The 20941-nt window shown below is 39.0% G+C and overlaps 1 protein-coding gene across 5 annotated transcripts in view; it reads right to left on the reverse strand.

The window, feature by feature from the left end:
- The window catches only part of ANK2 (ankyrin 2), a 673807-nt gene that overhangs the window by 332934 nt on the left and 319932 nt on the right, over nucleotides 1-20941 (reverse strand). Inside the window, exon 1 of one of the 5 annotated variants that reach the window (XM_086704354.1) lies at nucleotides 7804-8194. The exons of 2 other annotated variants lie outside the window; for them this stretch is intronic. In XM_086704354.1, coding sequence (XP_086560480.1) covers nucleotides 7804-7887 — 84 coding nt within the window. In that variant the 5' untranslated portion in view covers nucleotides 7888-8194. Of the gene's footprint in view, nucleotides 1-7803; nucleotides 8195-20941 lie in introns of those variants that run through there. 2 more of the 5 variants (XM_086704360.1, XM_086704366.1) reach the window with 2 other exon arrangements.

Genomic DNA, 20941 nt, shown 5'->3' on the forward strand with positions numbered 1-20941 from the left:
CCTAATCGTTAATGTGACTTGTGATTACATGGCTGAGGTCGTCCCATCTAGATTGCCCATCTATCCCCATCCTTCATACTCCAGTATTAGCCATAAATCAAGGCCCAGGGCTATTTGCTGATCGCCTTGTGGAGCTTAATAATTTAACAAAATCACACTGATCTCTTGCTCTTCTCCAGGATCCTAGAGAATTTATTTTGGGCACTGCACAACATAATACTTACAATCCTTGTTAAATAATACTTACAATATTTCTGAGTTGCTCATTACCTTTTTTTGATAGAAATGTCTACTCCATCAGATTATAAACTCCATGAAGGTATCAACCATTGACTTTCATCCCTGAAATGCCATAACAGTTAATTCAGTGCTATATGCACCTAGCAAACCAATACAAAATTGTTGAGTTAGGGAGGTTTCCTGTGTGTTAGGAGGAAACACTTAAGTTAAACTGAGTTAAACAAGTGGATTCTTGGAAACTAAAGCTCATTAGGCAAATGTTAGAAATCAAGGTCTTTTTCTTAATGAGTACAAACACAAATTAGTGGGTAGAAGATGATAATTGTGAGTTAACAGAAAGACATGAATAAAAACCAGGTTTGATAACTAACTATAAGCTCACCCTCTAGATTAGGTGTATCATTCATGAAAACATATTTCACTCTCTCTCTCTGGCTTTTAAAAATTGACCCTCCAAAACGGGTTGGCAGGTATTAATGAATTTCAAAGAAAAAGAATATCCTATCACATTTATTTGCTCTCAAGTTATAAAACAGTTAATTTTTTTTCTATCAAAAGATGGTCTCATTTGGTAGCAATTCCAACTCGATCTTTTCAAGTGAAAGGAAATGGAGATGGTAAGTTTATTTGTTGTGATGAATCCTGCCAGTGCCCACTGAGATAAAAATAGACAGTGGTTTTGTTTCTGCTACCAACAGGAATTTGAACACATTACAAGCAGGAAAGAAACAAAGCTGTAGGCATATTTATAATTTAGTATGCTCTAAATCAGGGCGAGATAGTAACAAATACAGATTTAAAAATCTTAATTCTATTTCAATATGCATTCACTTGTCTCTTTAGAAACTTTATTGAGAAGGAAAAAAAACCCACAAACACTTTAGAAAAGAGTACAGTAAACCTTGGGCTGTGAATAACCTGTTCTGTGAGTGTTTCACAAGATAAGCAAACATTTCTACTAAATTTGACTTGATAAACGAGCAATGTCTTGCAATACGAGTAGTATGTAATGCTGAATGTCACATGATCACAACCATTTCAATGGTTCTTGAAATTTGCTTTGATATGCAAGTGCTTTGGATTACAAACATGTTTCTGGGACGAATTATGCTTGCAAACCAAGACTTTACTGTATGTGAAAATGAATCTTTCATACAACAATTGCTGAGAATATCATACTAACAAAGTTTCTCAGGCAACTAGAATAAAGTTGTGAAAGTAGGATCAACTTTTTATGCTAGCTTAATTTGATACACCTAAACCACAGAAAGATACCTGTTTACTTATGTTATCCCATTCATTTTTGTGGATTTTTCAAAGTCCAGTACATGTCTGTATAGACTGAAAGAAACAGCTACCCCAACATATCACAAAATGTAATAGGAGCAAAAGAAGAGGAAAGGGGAGGCCTGAATGGAAGAATATTACAAACATCCAGGAAATAAATCACCTTTACATATATTATTCCCAGATTAGAGTCAGCATTTTGGAGAAAGTCACCAACTGGTAGAAGATAGGAAGCAAGACAGGAAGCAAAACTGGGGGAAAAATCTGGAGGACATCTTGTAGCAGAAGATGAAGCCATAGATACTCTAGAAGCTTTGCAGGAGACACAGAGATATGGGTTAGCACCTGGTTTCTGGGGGAGAAATGGTTCAAAATATGTCATTTGGTGAATAGTAGGAAAAATGTTTATCATTTCTCCAGCGACATCCCCACATAAAGCCTGAGTCTCCAGTTCCTCATCTACAAAACTGGCGTAATAATACTCACGAGAGTTATTTTGGAGATTAAAAGAGATGGTGTATGTGAAGTAATTCTAGGTCCTAGACATTGAATAAGAGTAAAATAGGGGAGAAATGCTGTCTATTCTCTTGTGTCATTGTTATTGCCATCTAGACTTAAAAGAAATAGATGTAACTGTAAGAGCCAAGTAACAATCTAACACATCTAACTGAAATTAGAGACTCTTCTTTCTAAAATAACTCCACTTCCTGTCTGCTGACCACATTCTAAGGCAATGTTTCTAAACTCTAGTGTACATAAAAAAGAGTTAGAAGCCGGTAAAAAAAATCCCCAAAAGTGATTGAGCAAGTCTGAAGTGGGTCCTAAGAATTCTCTTCATTTATCAGGCAACCCAGGGAATTCTGATAGTCGTGATCAGCAGACAGGACTTTACTCTAAAAAGGGTATTTTAGGTTTAATATGTAGCTACTATTTATATACGAAATTATCAGTGAAAGAATCCTATCATGAAGGTACATAGAAAGCTGGAGAGACATAGAAAACCACAGAATACCACGTTGTAAGGGATTCTTCTTTCCAATAAAAAAATTTCCATCACCTCTGACAGATGGTTATCCTAAACACCTTCAGTGACGGGGAATTGCTGTCTGCAGGCAACACGTGCTATTTCGGGTTATAAATTCATGTTAAAAAAAAAAAGGTAAATCATAACTTATTTGGAAGATTGAAGAAATGGGGATATTATTCAGAATGAATTATACATGAAAGCCTTTCTAGACTTGACTGAACTAGGTAAGGCACCAACTAAATTCAAAACTAATTTGCCTGCAAGAAGATTTGAACACCCAAACATTGGCTCTGCTACCTGATTGTACTAGAAAAGCCATACGTTCTGTGGCTGCTGGAAAATTAACCTTTTTTTCTGTGTCTCTCATTCACATTTCAATGGTGCAACATTTCAATCACACATCTGGTATCACTTCCATCTCCCTATTTAGGCAGTGGCAAGTAAACAGCAATAAAAATATATATAACCAAAAAATTTTGCAACGCTCATGAATATTTTAAAATAATGGTCCAGAACAAAACATTATAAATGAATATAAAATATGCCGCAAAGCCATTTTATCCTACTACTCGATTGAAAACAGTAGGATTTATATTTTAATCTTTATATAGGTATTCCACCAAATGAGTGAATAGTTATTAAGTCATTTGGTTGTTTACTTGTTTTAGAAGAACTCACAAAGCCTCATGGTTTCAGATGGCTCTGTCATGTGTGATTGATGCTTGGGCATTTCCATTTTCATTTATGTAAATTATCAGAGGCTCCTACAGCCTTGTCACTGACACAAAATTGGGAAATGTGAGGTGCTGCACACTAACATGGTCTTGAATTATTTTAATCTAATCTGCCAAAATATTGTCTGGAATAAAATATTTATTGAGTTGTCTGGGATTAGAATAGGCTAAACACTCCCCTACAGTGATACAGTATGGGTCTCTGTACTTCCTTTTAGTCCAAGATTCCCGCTGGGAATTAGAGTATTTCCCATTTCCTCTTTTCCACTGAACAACCACTAGAATATCAACCCCAGATCTGTACCTCGGGTAATATTTGTTTGCGTGAAATAACTGGGCCTTAAGTAAACTATTTGCTGAAGTATTACATGAGAAAGATTTCTATGAATACTTTAGCAACAATATCTGATTTATTTTCCTTGAACACTAAAGAGCATCCAATAATAAATCTCTGTCTCTCCAAAAGAATCTTTGTGTTCAAGCTTGAGAAAGAGAAAAGCAGTCACTGGCACCCAGGAGTGAACCGGGTACTATCAACTTGGCCTTTGTGTTTTGCTGAACATAAACAATTTCCCAGAGCATCATCATCAGACCAGGCCACTCTGGGACTAAGATGGAGCAGGGCAAAAACAGCACCAGTCCCTTATCATGTTTGAATACAGACAAAACACAAACATTGTGTCCAAGCCACAAAATACCAGATAGGCCCCTTTCTTACTAAATGAGAGATTGCTGGGAGTTTTTTTTTTTTCTTTCTTTCTTTCTTTTCTTGCTTGCTTGCTTGCTTGCTTGCTTTCTTGCTTTCCTGCTTGCTTTCTTCCTTTTCCTTCCTTCCTTCCCTCCCTCCCTCCGCTTGCTTGCTTGCTTTCTTTCTTTCTTTCTTTCTTTCCCAACTATAGCTTTAGTCTGCATTCTTAGAGCTAAGATTTCTTGGGATAAACAATCATAGAACTGTCCCTGCTTTCTGACAGCACTCAATCCAGAATGAGCTCCCACTTTCTTGGACCCTCCCCCAAATCACTCATCCAAAGCCCAAATCCTAGGAGTCCTTGCTAACTCAGCTCCTCACAATGTACATCCTCCCTCACTGCAATGAGTTGTAACCCCGACACATTCAATCACAGGTGTGTTCTTTTCTATTTTTATTTTTTTAATTAAAAAAAATTTTTTTCTTTACATTTACTTATTTTTGAGAGGCAGAGACAGAGCACAGGTTGGGGAGGGGCAGAGAGAGGAGACACAGAATCTGAAGCAGGCTCCAGGCTCCGAGCTGTCAGCACAGAGCCCAACACCAGGCTCAAACTCACGAACTGTGAGATCATGACCTGAGCTGAAGTCGGACGCTTAACCGACTGAGCCACCCAGGCGCCCCTAATTTTTTTTTAATGTTTACTTATTTTTGAGATCTCTCTCTCCACCAGGGGAGGGGCAGAGAGAGAGAGGAAGACACAGAATCCGAAGCAGGCTACAGGCTCTGAGCTGTCAGCACAGAGCCAGACACAGGGCTCAAACCCACAAACCATGAGATCATGACCTGAACTGAAGTCGGGCGCTCAACCGACTGAGCCACCCAGGCGCCCCCAATCACAGGTGTGTTCTTAGTGGTCTTTGCATGGAGGGCAATGAGATGCTCAATTATTAAAAACAGAATAGAATTTTTTTTCTTTACTAAAGGTAGGATCATTTCTATTTTCAAGGTACTCACTAAAACTCTAATATAAAATAAATTCCTTTGCTTATTTTTCCACATTGTGGGTTTTGTGGCAAAAGACCCTTTCATTCTGTCCCTGAGAAGAACCACTTTTATGAGATGTGGAATAAACAAGTGTATTACGGCTCATCTGTTAAATATTTACTAGAGGAGGAGGCATGTTTTCAAGGAATATGATTCATCCTATTGGATCAGCACCTGGGCCACAGTGAGCTTGGTGGTCCACAGTCCTGGATGCTCACACAGAATCCTACCATGCATTCAATGTGAACCTCTAGTAAAAAAACAGACAATTGAATTGAAGTGATATGACACTGACTTTGCTCCAGTTCTTGCTTTGCTCAGATTTTATCCTTATTAGGGATGCTTATCTCTTGATTATTATTTCCTCATCAAAGCACATTTAATGGTCTAGTTTCTAAATATGAAAATTTAAGTCGCCTGCTATGAAAAAAGACGTGAAGCAGTAATCTAAAGACCTGAGGTACATTTATGTGGATCTCAATAATTTGTATGAGATCACAAGTTTTCAATTATAGTATATAACTTCTGGCCTTTTGAGAAATGAATACTAGCCTTTGCGAAGTACCAATATTATATTCTGCCTCTCTTAAGAATATAAACAGACTTTGCTTCTATAGGGCTTATTCTAATAAGTAATTTCCATTCAAGGGAATTGTAACAACACCTAAAAGTCATTGCCATGAACTATATATTAAATACTGCCCAAAGAATTTGATGCCCGTTATTTCTAATCCTCACAAAATACCAATAGGTGTATAGAATCATTCACCTTGTAGATGAGAACCTAAGTCAGAGAAATTAAACCATATGCTGCAAACACACTATATTCAGAGATAGAGCTAAGATTCAAACCCATTTATGTCTGATTTGACAAACTAAAGGTTGGTTACTTGTGCATGCATGTGTGTGGATGTTTTCCTATTAGGTGCAATTACTCCTAACCCTCAATATTCACTGTGTTTTCATAGCTCATTTAATATATGCTTCTGAATGTATGTAAAAATACACACACATATGCAAAGCTTACAATCAATTGCTATCATTTTGAATACAAGTTTGAAAAGACTTTATTCCTAAATAAACATATTTGAGAAAATAGAGCTGAAAAAATATTATAGTTCTCACATATGATGATTTCATCTTCTCTGCCCCCTCAAATACTTTAAGATGGCTTTGGCCATGTGAATTTAGTATCAACCCTCGGAGCTTATGAAATCTTCGTGATACAGATTCTCCACCCCTTTAGTAGTTCTGAGTATAATGTTTCCAATGCAGCACAGGGACTTCAGAGAGAAATTAAGACGAATTTGAAATGATACTGTGAATTCAAACAAAAATTCCTTCTTTCTTTTTCCCTATCACTTGCTCTCTTTTTCTTTTCTATTTGTTTTTTCTTTTCTATTTGTTTTTTCTCTTTTTAAAGGTTAACCAATTAATTAGCTAACACTCTGCAAAAATGCCATCGAGGGCTGGAGGATCCAGAATCCTTAGGTACAAAAGGATTTTCTACCAATGTTCCTGCCTACCCTGAATTATCCTTTGCCTTTATCAGACTGCATCACTATCTTTACACTATTATTTTTTTTTAACTCATATGTGGGCATGCTTATCTCTATCAAATTACGCGGCACCATACAAATTTACTAACCCCTATTTGCTAATACAATGATCTTTTAAATATCAGAGGTTTGCTTTCAAATCATTTCTAATTCTTTAGATTATGAGACATTTAGTACCAGAGACCTATAATTTTGAAGTGCAATGCAATTTCAAAATTGTCAAAATGAAAAACATTCATTTGTTCATGCTAATTTTTTCAACCTGCTCACTCAAAATGCAAACCGTCTAACGTTGGAATGCATTTACATTAGAATCATGTTACATTCTGCCCGTCTTACTGCCTCAAGAAATAAACGGATTTTAGGAGAATTTATTTAAGAGACATCTCTGTCAGAGGTGGGGCTCACATGGCTCTGTGAGGCTGCAACAGTTTACCAGAAGGAGTCAGGCCATAAAGAAAGAAGTGCTAGCATTGGGTGGGGCTGAATAGTTTGCATCTTTTCCCACTGTTTCTCACTGGTATCGTTTCCATGAAAATCAAGGGTGTGGGAATGTATGCCAGGCTAAAAAAACCTACACACGGCTTTGTGTGCCCAACACCCCCGACCCATAATATCTTTAGCTGTTTATCTTAATCAATGAAAGAGGCATCACACTATAATGTCTGAGAAAACTGTAGAGAAGCTAAGCAAACCAAAGAAATACCATGCTGGGGATCATATTTCTCCTGTCACAACAGTCTTTTCTCCTCAGGAAGAATACACTTAGCACGGAACCAAAAGGCGTTTGCTGTCTAGCTGTCTCAAGATCATCCCCGAGCAAACATCTGGCCACAATCTTCGTTTTGCTTCACAATCCACCTTGCTTAACATTTCCTTTTAAACTCACCCATTCTAAAAATAAAATGACTCTCTCTATACCCAGTTCACACCAGAAGCATCCATCGGTGGCCACAATCCTCAACAATCCACATACAGAACACACCTTATCTCTGCTCACTTCACTGTGCTCTAGTCAATGAATCCATTATGAACCCGGGTTCCTTTCCTATTCTCAGAAAGCAGCAGTGTGCACCTGCCTCTTTAAAAAGCAATGTTTGGCACTGCTACAGTCTACAGTCACTCGTAAGGCTCTACGGGTTCCATAATCTCACTGAGATTACACACTAACACATAAACACACATATCGAGATACAGACATTCTTAATTCTGCCAATTTACCTTTTTGGGTCTTTTTCTTCTCTGACTACTGCCATTGAACTTCTCTCCGCTGTCGCTTTTCTGAGCTGCATCTTCGTTCATCATTTTGAACAGTTTGGAAAGAAAATAGCTCTGCCATTAAACCCTGCTGCCTGCACAGACCACTAGCGAGTATGCACTTACTGGAGGAAAGCAGGAGGAGGAGGAGGGGTGGGGAAGGGGCGCGCGCTGGGAGGGTAAGGACGGTGACGTTGCCATGGCAGCAGCTGCCACAACTGTTTATCTGACTGCATTGTTAAATCTGATTCAACCAATTACCATCGGGACCGGTTACAATGCAGAAAGCCTGGAAAAAAGAATACCAGGGACTCGGATGATGTGGGGACACTGCTGGTTGGTTCTTGACACACCTTCAATTCGATCAGCTCTCAACCCACACACAAAACCTGCACTTAATTTTCTTCCTACAGGTACTTCAACACAGAACAGACACAATGCATAATAAGAAAACTATAACAATCTTGATGTCTCTGAAACTGAGGAGATACATTTCAGCCAGTGAAGAGGCTACTCAAGGGAAAGGATTAGCTGTTAATATCCTAAAGTGCATGTAGGAAAGTTACAGTTTTAAGATGTTATTCACTTGGTTTCAAATGATAATCTTTCAAAACTCAGCTTAAGAATGACTTTTGTCATGGAGACTTGAAAACAGGTTCCCCATCAAGCAGGTAACACAGACCACTCCCGCCCCTGTGCCTCCTCTTTCCACTGTACCCTTCTGACAAGGCACCTGTAACATATCGCACAACTGTATGTTTACCCAACAGAAGGGTCTTAAGGCCAGGGAAAGTGTGTGTGTGTGTGTGTGTGTGTGTACATGCGTGCTTGGGTTGGAGGGAGATCACTGCATTTCCCAGAACCAAGCATGATATATTGAAGGCAGTTAGTCAAGGTTTGTCAATTTATATGTAAGACACTGGGTAATAGAAATACAAGAAATTCATGCAGTTAAAACATTTTATAAGTAATCTTAACCTAATTCTCCTTATTGACTGACAAATAAAACACAATCCCAGCTTTTAAGGAAATTATATATATAAAGTTCCAGAATTATTCTTGATAAGAAGAAAACAGGGTTGGTTTTTATCACAAGAAACCCAATTTCATCTTTTGGATCAAGGTGGCCATATCTGTATATTTGAACATATTAAATTGTGGATGCGACCAGTATTTTATACTAATACATATGCTAAACATTCATCCCTATTCCTAGAAAACAAACTCAAAGTATAATACACAGAATACTTAAATGTAAAAATAAAGTAAGGATCAAATCAGTGAGATAATGTATTTAAATACACTTTGAAAACTGAAGGTGCCTATGTCAATGTGTTATTGTCGTTGTTGATCCTACCATTATTTTTACAAATACGGGTAATTTTCAACTTAGAAAAATTGACCTTAAAAAATGTTTCTAACATGAAAAGGGCTACCAAAATTGGGAACTCATCTTTTTAATAGACATGAGAAGAAAAACTCACCTTCTGTCCAGACTGCTACTAGGATTAATCTTCCTCTCTGGCTTACCACCCTAAAGACATTTGTCACATCTTCATCTCGAGTCAACTGAGTCTTGCTGCCCCTTACTCTCTCCACCCTCCTTCCTCTTGAGCAGATGCACCCACCACCAATGGTGTCTTGGATCCCACAGCCAGGCAGGGGCACTGGCCTCTTTTTTATGAAACAAAATCCTACAGGGACTTGTCCAAAAACCTCGGGAACTCAATTCCCACTGCTGTCAGAGCCCTGCCAGAAATCCCCCATGGTATCCTAATCCTCTGCTAGCCCTCCAGCTATTCCACTTATTCCCTCACCCATCCCCACTGGGGCCCCCTTACTCAAGCTTTCTCAGGAGCACCCCCAGCCTGGAAACTGGATTCATCTAAACAATAAATATCTATTGAACATTTACCATGTACCAGGAAGTAAGCACTAGGGATAGACTGTCCTAACCACTGGGGGTATAATGGTCAACAAAACTGGCAACATTTCCACTATCATGGCGCTTATATTCTTACAGGGGAACTAAGACACTGGTAAGTGGTAAGTGCTACTGGGAAAAAAGTTTAGGATAAGGAGTGATGGGAGACAGGTGCTACTTTAGGTACGGTGTCGAGGAATGCTCTTTAAAAACACGAATGAACTCAGGGACCAAGTCAAGCAATTACCTGGAGTAAAAACACTCTAGCCAAGAAGAACAGCCCTCCAAAGTTCTGAAATGGGAATTTCTTGGCACATATTTTGGGGAAAAAGTGATATCACCAAAAGGGGAAAAGAAGGAAAAAGGAAAACTTTTCTAGCAACTGGATCAATAGAAGAGATGTGTTACTAACACCCTTTACTCTCCAGTGACATCAAAATGTGTTTTTTAATCAATGGGTTTGGTGGACCAATTAGGAGCCCAATCACTGTAACATAAACTGAAAATAAATGTACTTCACATTTCAATACTTCATGAATTAGAAACTTCTAATTAAGATGAGACAGGCTCTTATAACAGTGTCTTCTCTGCCAACACCCAAATATATATACATGGCTTTAAATAGTCAGGTACAGGGGCGCCTGGGTGGCTCAGTCTGTTAAGCGTCCGACTTCGGCTCAGGTCATGATCTCACAGTTCATGGGTTCAAGCCCCGCGTTGGGCTCTGGGCTGACAGCTGGGAGCCTGGAGCCTGCTTCACATTCTGTGTCTCCCTCTCTCTTTCTGCCCCTCCCCTGCTCACACTCTGTCTCTCAAAAATGAATAAATGTTAAAAAAATTTCTTTAAATAGTCAGGTACAGGCCTCCAATTTTGACAATGAGGTATAACCTTCTGGATGCTCGGATGCTGTTCTGAAATATCATGTAGGCTCTTAGGCAATATATGTCTACTACAGAGTGAGAGTACGGCACAAACACTGTACCAGCATACCACAGATGTCAACATCTACATTCAACGTGTAAAATGAAATCGCAGTAAGTAGGTAATTGAAACAGGTACTAGGAGTGCTATGTCCCTCACAACAGTGGAAGGTAAATATTTTACATATAGAAAATGTCAATAAGACATTACAGTGTTGCAGGTGTTTGGGGTCGTCTTTTGAAGCTTTCAATCAATTTTTTGGTGCCTCACATTTGGGCACTATTCACTTTCTATCCTCACAGTGCAGGGTTTTGTTTGTTTGTTTGTTTGCTTGTCTGTTTTTGTTTTGTTATGTTTTTCGAGAGAGACAGAGACAGTGCAAATGGGGAAGGGGCAGACAGAGAGGGAGAGAGAATCCCAAGCAGGCTCCACGCTGTCAGTGCAGAGCCCGACACAGGGCTCAAACCCATGGAACAATGAGATCATGGCTTGAGCTGAAACCAAGAATCAGACCCTTATTGAGCCACCCAGGCACCCTCCCCCCAATACTGCAGGTATTTTGTGGGCATGTGTTTCACTGGACTCTATAAATTCCTTGAAGACAGGATTAATGCCTATTTTCACATTCCACACAAAGCCTCATTCACAACATATACTAGGGGTCCAAGGATTACTTTTAAATGCAATAAAGAAACATTTTCGATATTTACCATCCAGTTTATATTTGTAGTTAAACTTCTAATGGGTAAATACTTCATTTCTTACATTTTCTTTTTGTGTACTTGATATCTAGGAGATACGCATAATAAGAGTTTTAAAGACACTTGAAAAATTAGAGCTGCTGCTGGCAAGATAGCAATGATGATAATACCTTACCTTTGTAAAGCATTTTATAATGTATACGATTTTTATCTCCTAGGATAAAAGCTCCATGAAGACAAATCTTTGTCGGGTGTCACTGATACATCTCATGCACTTATAACAATCCTGGCATATGACACACACTCAAATATTAAGTGACTTTATAGGATTCGCATAACCACGCAGGGAAAGGGTTAATATCAATCACAGTACAGGTGAAAACATTGAAGTAAACTCAGTAACTTTTTTTTTTTTTTTTTTTTGGTGACTTGCCCAAGATAACAAAGTTAATAAAATACAGAGCTAAAGTTCGGATTCTAAGGCCACTGTTCTTTTATTAAATCATGGCTGACTTAACAAAGTGCACACTTTAATAAAGTGTGGTCAGATGAGCAAAGACCAAGATGGAAAATGCCAAGAGCAGAAACCACAGTCAGATGACAGTGACCCAAGTAGAAAAAGGAAATCTTTATTGTTTTATGCTAAGCATATTTAATAGGCATGGAGTTTTAGAGGTGCTTATATTAATTTTAATATGCCTACTTTTATTTTATTGAACCATCAGAGTTAATATTATTATGAAATGTGACACATACTACTTTAAAAAAAACTTGCAACATTATTTGAGTGGGGTAAATTTCCCTGAGGTATAAGCAGTTATGTCTTAGAGGTAGGTTAACTTCCAAAAGTTCCTTTATCAGTCAGAGTTGCCTGGTGTTAAATCCAGTTAATCTAGAAACAATGTGAGAAATAAAGGCTTAGTTCTCTAAAACCTTCAAAAAAAAAAAAAACCCTTCAAAAGGCCTTCCTATTCACCATTACTTGTGATAGAGTATCTTAACAGCTAGGCAGAGAGAGATTGGAAAGTGGTTCACCAGTTCATCTTTTCCTCTAGGCCACTGTCATACTTGAACTGTGTACCACAACCCTTCTCCCCCCAAAATATGTTTAAGTCCTAACTTTCAGTACCTGTATATGTGACCTTATTTGGGATTAGGGCCTCTGTAGATGTAATCATGTTAAGATAAGGATTAGAGTGGGCCTTAATCCAATGACTGGTGTCCGTATAAAAAGAGGGAAATTTGGACACAGAGACACAGAGGTAAGACAGCCATGCGAAGACTCAGGAAGAAACTGGAGAAGTGTAGCTGTAGCCAGTGATGACAAATTGCCAGCAACCCACCAGAAGCAAGGAGGAGGTAAGGAAAGAGTCTTCTCTAAAGTTTTCAGAGGGAGGCTAGTCCTGATAACACCTTGGTTTCAGACTTCTACCCTTCATAACTGTGATAGAATAAGTCTTGTTATTTGAAACCACCCAGTACTTTGTTTTGACAACCCTGGGAAAGTAGGACAACCATATTTGCCAGCTACCTTTGCCACTGGGTGCAGCCTTGTGACTTAGTTCTGGCTTGTATAAAAGATGGAAGTGTATGCCACTTTCAGGGCTAGCGAATTCAACCCTCCCATGAGTGATCTTCTTTCTTTACCCACCGACTGGCTGAAAACAGAGGAAGACATAACCTAGAAGGTGGAAGAGTAACAGGTTGGAAAAAAGCCTGAGTCCTTGAGTCACTGTGTGGAGCAGAGTCTCTCTTCTTCCCATTCCCTCCTCCATTGACCCTCAGTAGACATGAGTAACTTTTTCTCATGAGTGTTTTGTCACTGAGACTACAGCGCTATTTGTTACAACAGTTAGCTTATGGTACCTAACCATGTCTACCTATGTTTCCCAGGGAATATGTACTTACACTTCTATTTTGGGTTGCCTGTTCTATCAATGATACTCTCAGTGCATCAAAGCCTTTAGCCATTGGAAATGGATCCTATGTCCAGGAGCAAGGGTGCTACTCTGATGAAAAAAAAAGGACCACAAGTAATTAGAGAGGAATCAGAAGAGATGAAGAGAAGAATATTATTGATTAGGGGTGGGTACAAGAAAGGGATACCTGATAGGTCTCAGGGGATCACAATCTCAAAGCAGCCTGTGCCCACTCTCCTTTTTCTCCTATCTCTCTTCCTGGATAAATCCTTTCTTTTCCTATTTCCAGGTGCCATTGCTTCTGACCCACTGAGAATGAAAACACAGAATGCTTGCTTATCTTTTGGCAAGCATTTAACTTCCGGATGTCCTCTAATGATTCTTCTTTCTCTCTCTCTTTTTAAATAGTTTTGTTATCAATGGGAAAAACATGAAGGGTTGGGGCGCCTGGGTGGCTCAGTCAGTTGAGTGTTCAACTTCAGCTCAGGTCATGATCTTGCTTTCATGGATCTGAGCCCCGTATCGGGCTCTGTGCTGACAGCTCAGAGCCTGGAACCTGCGTCAGATTCTGTGTCTCCCTCTCTTTCTGCCCCTCCCCTGCTTGCACCGTGTCTCTCTCTTGAATCTCAAAAATAAAATAAAACATTAAAAGAATTTTTTTTTAAAAAAAAGAAAGAAGACATGAAGGAAAGAGAGCAAAGGAAAAACATAGTTTCTCAAAGTTCACCATACAAGTCCTAGAATGCATTGGGGTGTGTAGCCAGAGTTGTGCTCAGATCCACTTCCAGGCCTCAGGGCTGCTCTCTTCTGGTGCCTCTCTTGAATTGCTGGGTGTACTGCACAGGTCTTATTTGATGCAATCTCTCTTCCACAGGAAACCTAGGCAGACTCTAACAATTACACTTCCTTGGAAGCTGAAGTCAGGCTCATGGGCCAGGCAGGAGACTTTTTCTTTTTTACCTCACAGTTAATTGCAGTTCCACCATCAGCATCAGCAGGAAGTACTTCCTCTCCTTCCTTGTGACCTGTTCCTTCTTCTCATCTGGGAGTTCCCCTTCCACTGTTCATGTATTTCTTTATTCAAACAACAGATACTTTATTGGGTGACTGACTACTATATGTCAGGCCTCATGCTTGATGTTGGGGTTCTGTATAAATTAGACAAGTTTTCCCTTAAAGAGCTTAAAATCTAAAAGTGGGACAATCATTGAATTGCAAGAGCAAGGACTCTATCTACAGGGAATGTTAAGTGCATTATGGAAGGACCAGACAGGGATATCCAACCTAGTCTAAAGAGCAGGACATATTTCTAAGAGGAAGTAACTCAAATATTGAGAAGATGTGAATGTTAAGTAGGAATTATCTAAATGGAAAGGAAGGTATAAGGTGGGGTTTGGGAGGAATGATCCAAGAAGGAACAGCAAGGGTAAAAGCGCTCCAGTAGGAAGGAACATGGCACTGGCATAACTGAGACAAGGTGCATGTGGTTGTATAGTACTCCCTAGGCGGGCCTGCAGTAGTGACTCCATCCTAGACCATAATGTAGCACCAAATGTGCCTGTCCATAGACTGGTTATTGTTCCATGTAAGTATCCATGTGTGATATCTAATCATTATTATACAACTTGCAAACCGCTAGTAAGATGGCCCTGTTAGCTTATGGATGTTAAAAGCAAGTGGTGTGGCCAGAAAAGGCTGAGTTTGCAACCATGTAACATATCATTTCCTTAGGTTCGTGGATCATGTTTGGAGATAGAAAAAAACCAACCCATACTCTGGACAGGAAAAATTCCATGACCACAAAACTGAGCATGCTTCCCAGGAAGAACTAGGACACTTAAGAAGCCATATCCAGCAATTTCTCTGTCTGACGCCACCAAGTCTTCTGGTAAAAGCATATCCATTGTGCTTATTGCAACACATTTATACCACAACAAAGTATTCATATTCACTAAGCTGCCACCTCAATCTTCCGAGGGACAACTCCAGGCTACTGCAAACTGAAAGGTGAGGGGGGCAAGAGAAGTGTCAGAGGTGTAGGGAGGGACTAAAGAGCAGAAAGTTCAGTAAGCCATGTTGAGGGTTTGGGATTCAGACTGAAAAGCCACACGAAGCCATTTTTCATGGTTTAAGGAGAGAAGTGAAATCATAAGATCTGGTGGTCTTGTTTTTGTTTTAATATAAAGAACTATTGTGTGGGAACCAAACAGAGAATGGATATGAAGAGATGTGTTTAAGAGGCTCTATCAGCAGTCTGGGAGAAGAAAAGATGGAGACGGAGTGGACAGACGCACTGTTTAGTCTGTCACTGTGAACAGTGTTCCATTCATAAGTCCTAGGAAAAAGTAAGAAGCAAGCAGAGGGCAGTGGGGAGGTCTCCTGCCTAAATAGCAAGGGGAAAGAGAGTTCATCTTCATTAAAGTCTGGTATTGGTAAGAGGCCTCAAAGAAAATTTTCTGAAGTCCATTTCTTTTAACAAACGAGGAAACAAAACTCAGAAAGATTAGAGATTGCTCTCAAGGTTCCACAACTAGTTAATGGCATAGGGAAGTTCGGGATCATGCCACCTCAGTGAGCAGCCTTTCCACATGGGTGAACTTAAAAAGCCTATGTCAAATCTTATCTATTATTATTTGAAATTAAGGAGCCATCAGCTTTTGCATAAGGTGTAACAGACCAGAGAGAAATTAGTCCACTCCCCCAAGGAATGATTGGGAAGAATGACCCTTGTTTCTTATGTAAATATGGTGTGTGTCCTGCCAGGGATTGGAGTGAGCTCAACAAACGTTTCCTTGAGATAGATCTTAAAGTAGCAGCAACAATTGATTAGGGACCTGCTTCTTTCGCTTTATGCCAGTCTTACATAAGGTTTACAAAGGAGGTATTTGGTTGCAAAATGTACCATGCCCAACCCAAAAAGACAGTTTTGGGAACCCACGACATACAATTTTAGCACCTCAATCCACCTGAGACACGAAATTATTAAAATTAGCATAATGATTAATTATAATCTCATTTTACATAAACACTAGCAACAGTATTTTAGATCAAATGTAGAATTCCATGGGGGAATAATATAATGTGGGTAAGCTCACCATGTACATGTTCCTGTCTGGGTCAGTTTTTTAGGACACGCTGTTACCTGCTTGCTCTACTACAGGGTAGCTCTGCTCAGTCTCCAGTGATATTAGTTCTTGAAAATAGCTGTTATAATTGGGTTTCCCTGTAGATGCAAATGAATGGCACATTGGGGTAGGTTGTGTCCTTGACAGACATATTTTTTCCAGTGCAACTGAACTTTATTACTGTAAATATTTTAAATCTTAAACCATCTTGAAAATGGCAAATGTTTTTGCTTCTATTAACTATGAAGAGAGAGTATGTGTCCATTTATAAGTACCGAACATAGAAAGCATCCAGAGGCTCCATATTTAAGTTTTATATAAATGTAAAATCATATTTTAAAAAGATGTGTAACCATGGTGGTAACAGAAGTGACAAAAACACAAAGATTATGATGTAGAAGGTAATTTAGAGACCATGGCATCTACCTTTCAGGAAATGTAAAGTACCAAGTCAATTAAGGGCTCTGCCATATTTTACTGTTCAAGGAAGCCCCGGGGCCCATCTAGACTCAAGTAGCAAAGAAATGGACTCCACTTTTTTTTTTAATATGAAATTTATTGTCAAATTGGTTTCCATACAACACCCAGTGCTCATCCCAACAGGTGCCCTCCTCAATGCCCATCAGCCACCCATCCTTCCCTCCCACCTCCCATCAACCCTCAGTTTATTTTCAGTTTTTAAGGGACTCCACCTTTTGATGAGAGGGGGTGGACAGGTCACATCGCAGAAGAACATATGGGATGGGAGCCATCTTGGAAAATGTAATCTGCCACAGATGGCTAGCAAGTAAAGTAGGCCATGAGGGAAATGAAGTATAAGGGCTGACTTTGCATACTATAAACACAAAGTCTTTTCCCAAATGAGCAGACTCTGCTAGCTAGAAATGCACCGTTCTGCATATTTTTTTTTTTTACAAACAAGGTTATCAATGTCAGTTTCTGGAATGATTTACTACATATTACTGGGTCAAACTCTACTATTTCCTCTCAAAGTAAAGTCTCTATTGATCTCTGAAGATGAGTTTCATGTATCAGATTTTCTGAACATGAGCCATTGTATCTAATACATTCACAGAAAGTACTGTATATTTGAAGTATGGCTTCTTTTGCACTTTTCTCTTTACTCTCACCCTCTTTGCACTGTCCTCTCTTACCACTCTTGCACCCGTTCTATCCTTTTAAACAATATAAATATGATTTTAAAACACAAATTCTACTGCACAAAAAGTTATTTTAAAAAAGCCTACAAAGGCAATAAAAGTAAAATAGGTTAGAACTAACTTGAAATAATGTCCAAAGAGAGACATACAGTGCAGCCATATTCATTGTTAGCTTTAAACCCAACACCAAGAAAATGATTAAACATACATTAGAGTTGGAGGCAAGATTATTAGCTTGTTAACCACACTGTTACCACATACCCAAATTTAGTCTTTAGTAGTGATTTGTGTAGATGTTGGCTATTATGTTTCGGACCTTAGCAAAACCTATGTATCTGATGGGTTCCCTTTGTCATTCAATCTTTATGATGTCTTCTTCTTTGTAAGCCTCACATTTACTGTTTCGAGCTTAGAAACAAAACTAAAACAGACAATGTCTATTTTAATTATTCAATCTGCTTAACTCCCAAGTGCTGGAAGTCAAGCTATCCCAGCCTGAGTGGCAGGGCCCGGGCTGTGGACAGATTGGTGACTTCAAGGCGGCCCACCGACAGTGAAGCTTCTTGTACTCCCGCTTTTAGGTAATTTGGCCTTAAAACTACCTGGGGTATTGTCTGTTGGGGAATTGCCCTCGACAGCCCCTCTGGGAAAAGAACCATTAGGAAAGAAAATAAGGTTCCGCAAGAAATTGTGCAGCCTTACATTTAGTCCTTGCCATCCCCTATGGAGACTCTTCTACTTACAGGAAGGATAGCCTCATAGATTTGCCAGCAAAGAGGACCTGTAAAGGAGAGACATATGGATTTGAAAGCCTCACTCCGGCAACTAAGGAGTGTATCTCTGGGCACAGGTGACTTCAACCCCTAGGCCCACCTGGCCCCCCAGAGGCATTCCAGATGATGACTGAACCTAGTCGGTTAAGGTACAGAATGGTTCATTGGTTCCTAGGTGCATTGTCTCTCTGAGAATGTATGAGGCATGGGTTTCTAAAGCTTTTTCAGCCCCTTCCTGGCACCTCGGACTGAGGCAAATACATTGTTCTTCTGGCCTCATGTGGTTAGGAGGTCATGTCCCTGTAACTGTTCCTCTTGAGGTATTGAGAAATGGAGGGCCTTTGACGCGAACAGCAAAGCAAATGCTTTATAGACTATAGATAATTATAGATAAACGCAGATGCATAATGGAATAATGTAAGAAATTAATCAATAATCAAAGGGTATGTGGGAATATTACAGGAAACTCACCATGTTATTTCTTAAAGGTTGTTTACACATAGGAACATTTTCAAAATTAGGTAATGTTAGAAAAACATAGATGATGTATGCTACAAGGAAATCACTAGCATATATAATGCCACGTTTACTACAATAAATCAGCCAGTTCAACACACTGCTGTTGTCTGTGTCCATTTTTATTTTAGTTTTCATTTTTTATTTAGTTTTTTTATTTTAGTTTTGTTTTATTTTCACCGACGCCATTCTTCCTTCAGGAACCCCTGGTTGCTGGAGCTGGTCTCCGGCAACCAAGAACAAAATGTTTGGAGCCTTGATAATATGGTAAGAATCAGACCTGGAAAGGAAGTTTCCAAGTTCAGGTAGGAAGTAGCATCTTCCTCCAGGAAGTTCTCCAACTCACACAAGCAAACTTCAGGGACCAAAGTATGGTGAAGCCATCCATTTTGGTCACATTGACTATCTACACAAATTACTACATAATATGTGTTTACCAGCTTATCCTGCATAATTGTTCCCAAAATAACCTTTTCCACCCTATAAATTTACAAAAGCAATTTAGAATATAACAACAATACTATATTCAATGCTGTATAGTTTGTCATGGATGAGAGCAAGTACTACTTCACAAATCCTATCAGTGAACCCCAGGATAGTAATACCACACTCAGATCTTAAGCTGTTTAATCTAAAACTACAGTCTGAGTAAAAACTGATATACAACATTTCGAATTTTATTTATACATAGCCAATTATCAGCTTTTTTCCCTGGCCCATAAACCTCTACACCTAGTATGTGTCAAGAACTGTGAAGTATCTGAGATCCTACTTACAACCTAACAAGTTGGTCTGCTGTATTTTTATGGATACTGCCAGAAGATATGAGACTCCTGGGTCAGAGACAAAGAACTTCATGACTCACAGCATAGCATGGCCATCAGCATACTCATGTCAGTTTTCCTTTCAATTCTCACAGAATTGAGATGTGGTCCAGAGGGATATGGTCTAAATGGATGCGTGCACAATCAGTGGGTTGAACAGAAAAGAGGAACCCTGACTTTAGGACACCTGAATCTTTTATAGTAGGCAGTAAACATATCTGTGCTTTGCTACAGAGGAAGCCATTACCTTTATTATACTGGATAGTAAGCATGCTTCTCTATCTTCCAAGGCTGTTTGCTATACCAACTTCCTTGAGAAACTAATCTGGAACAAAGTCAGTGCCTTGGCTTGCAAGATGTACAGAAATGTAAGGAGCCCACAGATAATTCTCTCTTCAACAGGAAGTTTCAAAAAATACAGGTTATCCTACAGTTGAAGAGATAAATGCCAAAATGCCCTTCGTGACAGTCTAAATTTAAATGGAAACTAAGCAAGATTTCTTGCATATTCTCTGCAGTCATACATATATGTCTGTGAGGTAAGTTTTTAACAGTTAGCTTATATCATTTGGAAGATTTCACACATTATCTGTAGTTTTGCCAGAACCACTATGGCATACAATAAGGAAAAAGAGTTTGAAAGTCAGTACATGTAGGTTTAAATCCCCATGTTGTCATTAACAGCCATTTATTCACAACATGTCCTATAATTTACCTGGGCTTCACTTTCTATATCTCTCCTAATGTGTGATCATTCTCTTATTTTTCTCTAAGATACTTTTCTGTATCTTTTTTTTTTTTTTTACTGCTAAAAGTCCTTGAATCTACAAACCTACACTTTATGGGGGAAAATAACTCAAAGAGAATTTAATGAGCAGATTAAATAGCCAGTGATACAATAGCAAACAGAATGTCATATTGCTGTCTTCATTTTCAATGAGCTTTTCTTTTTCCCACTAGAAGATGAACGATGCTACAGAATCTAACTTTTCTCAAGGTCAACAAATGAAGTTGGAAAATGAGGAAAAGAGAAATACTAACATTTATGGCACAAACTATTTAGACCTTGAAAGCAAATCTGGCACTTGTACAAATGCTGTGGAGTTTTACCCACCAGTTTGGACAGAAATTCGAAAGTGTCCAGTAGGCTTGAAACTGTAGTCACCTTTCCCTTCTCTCTTTCCAGTCTCTCATACCCAGGAAACAAAACCTTTTGTTTCTACTTTGGAAACACATCT

This window comes from Puma concolor, chromosome B1, assembly GCF_028749965.1.
Source record: "Puma concolor isolate L17-30 chromosome B1, mPumCon1.1.hap2, whole genome shotgun sequence".
Lineage (NCBI taxonomy): Eukaryota > Metazoa > Chordata > Mammalia > Carnivora > Felidae > Puma > Puma concolor.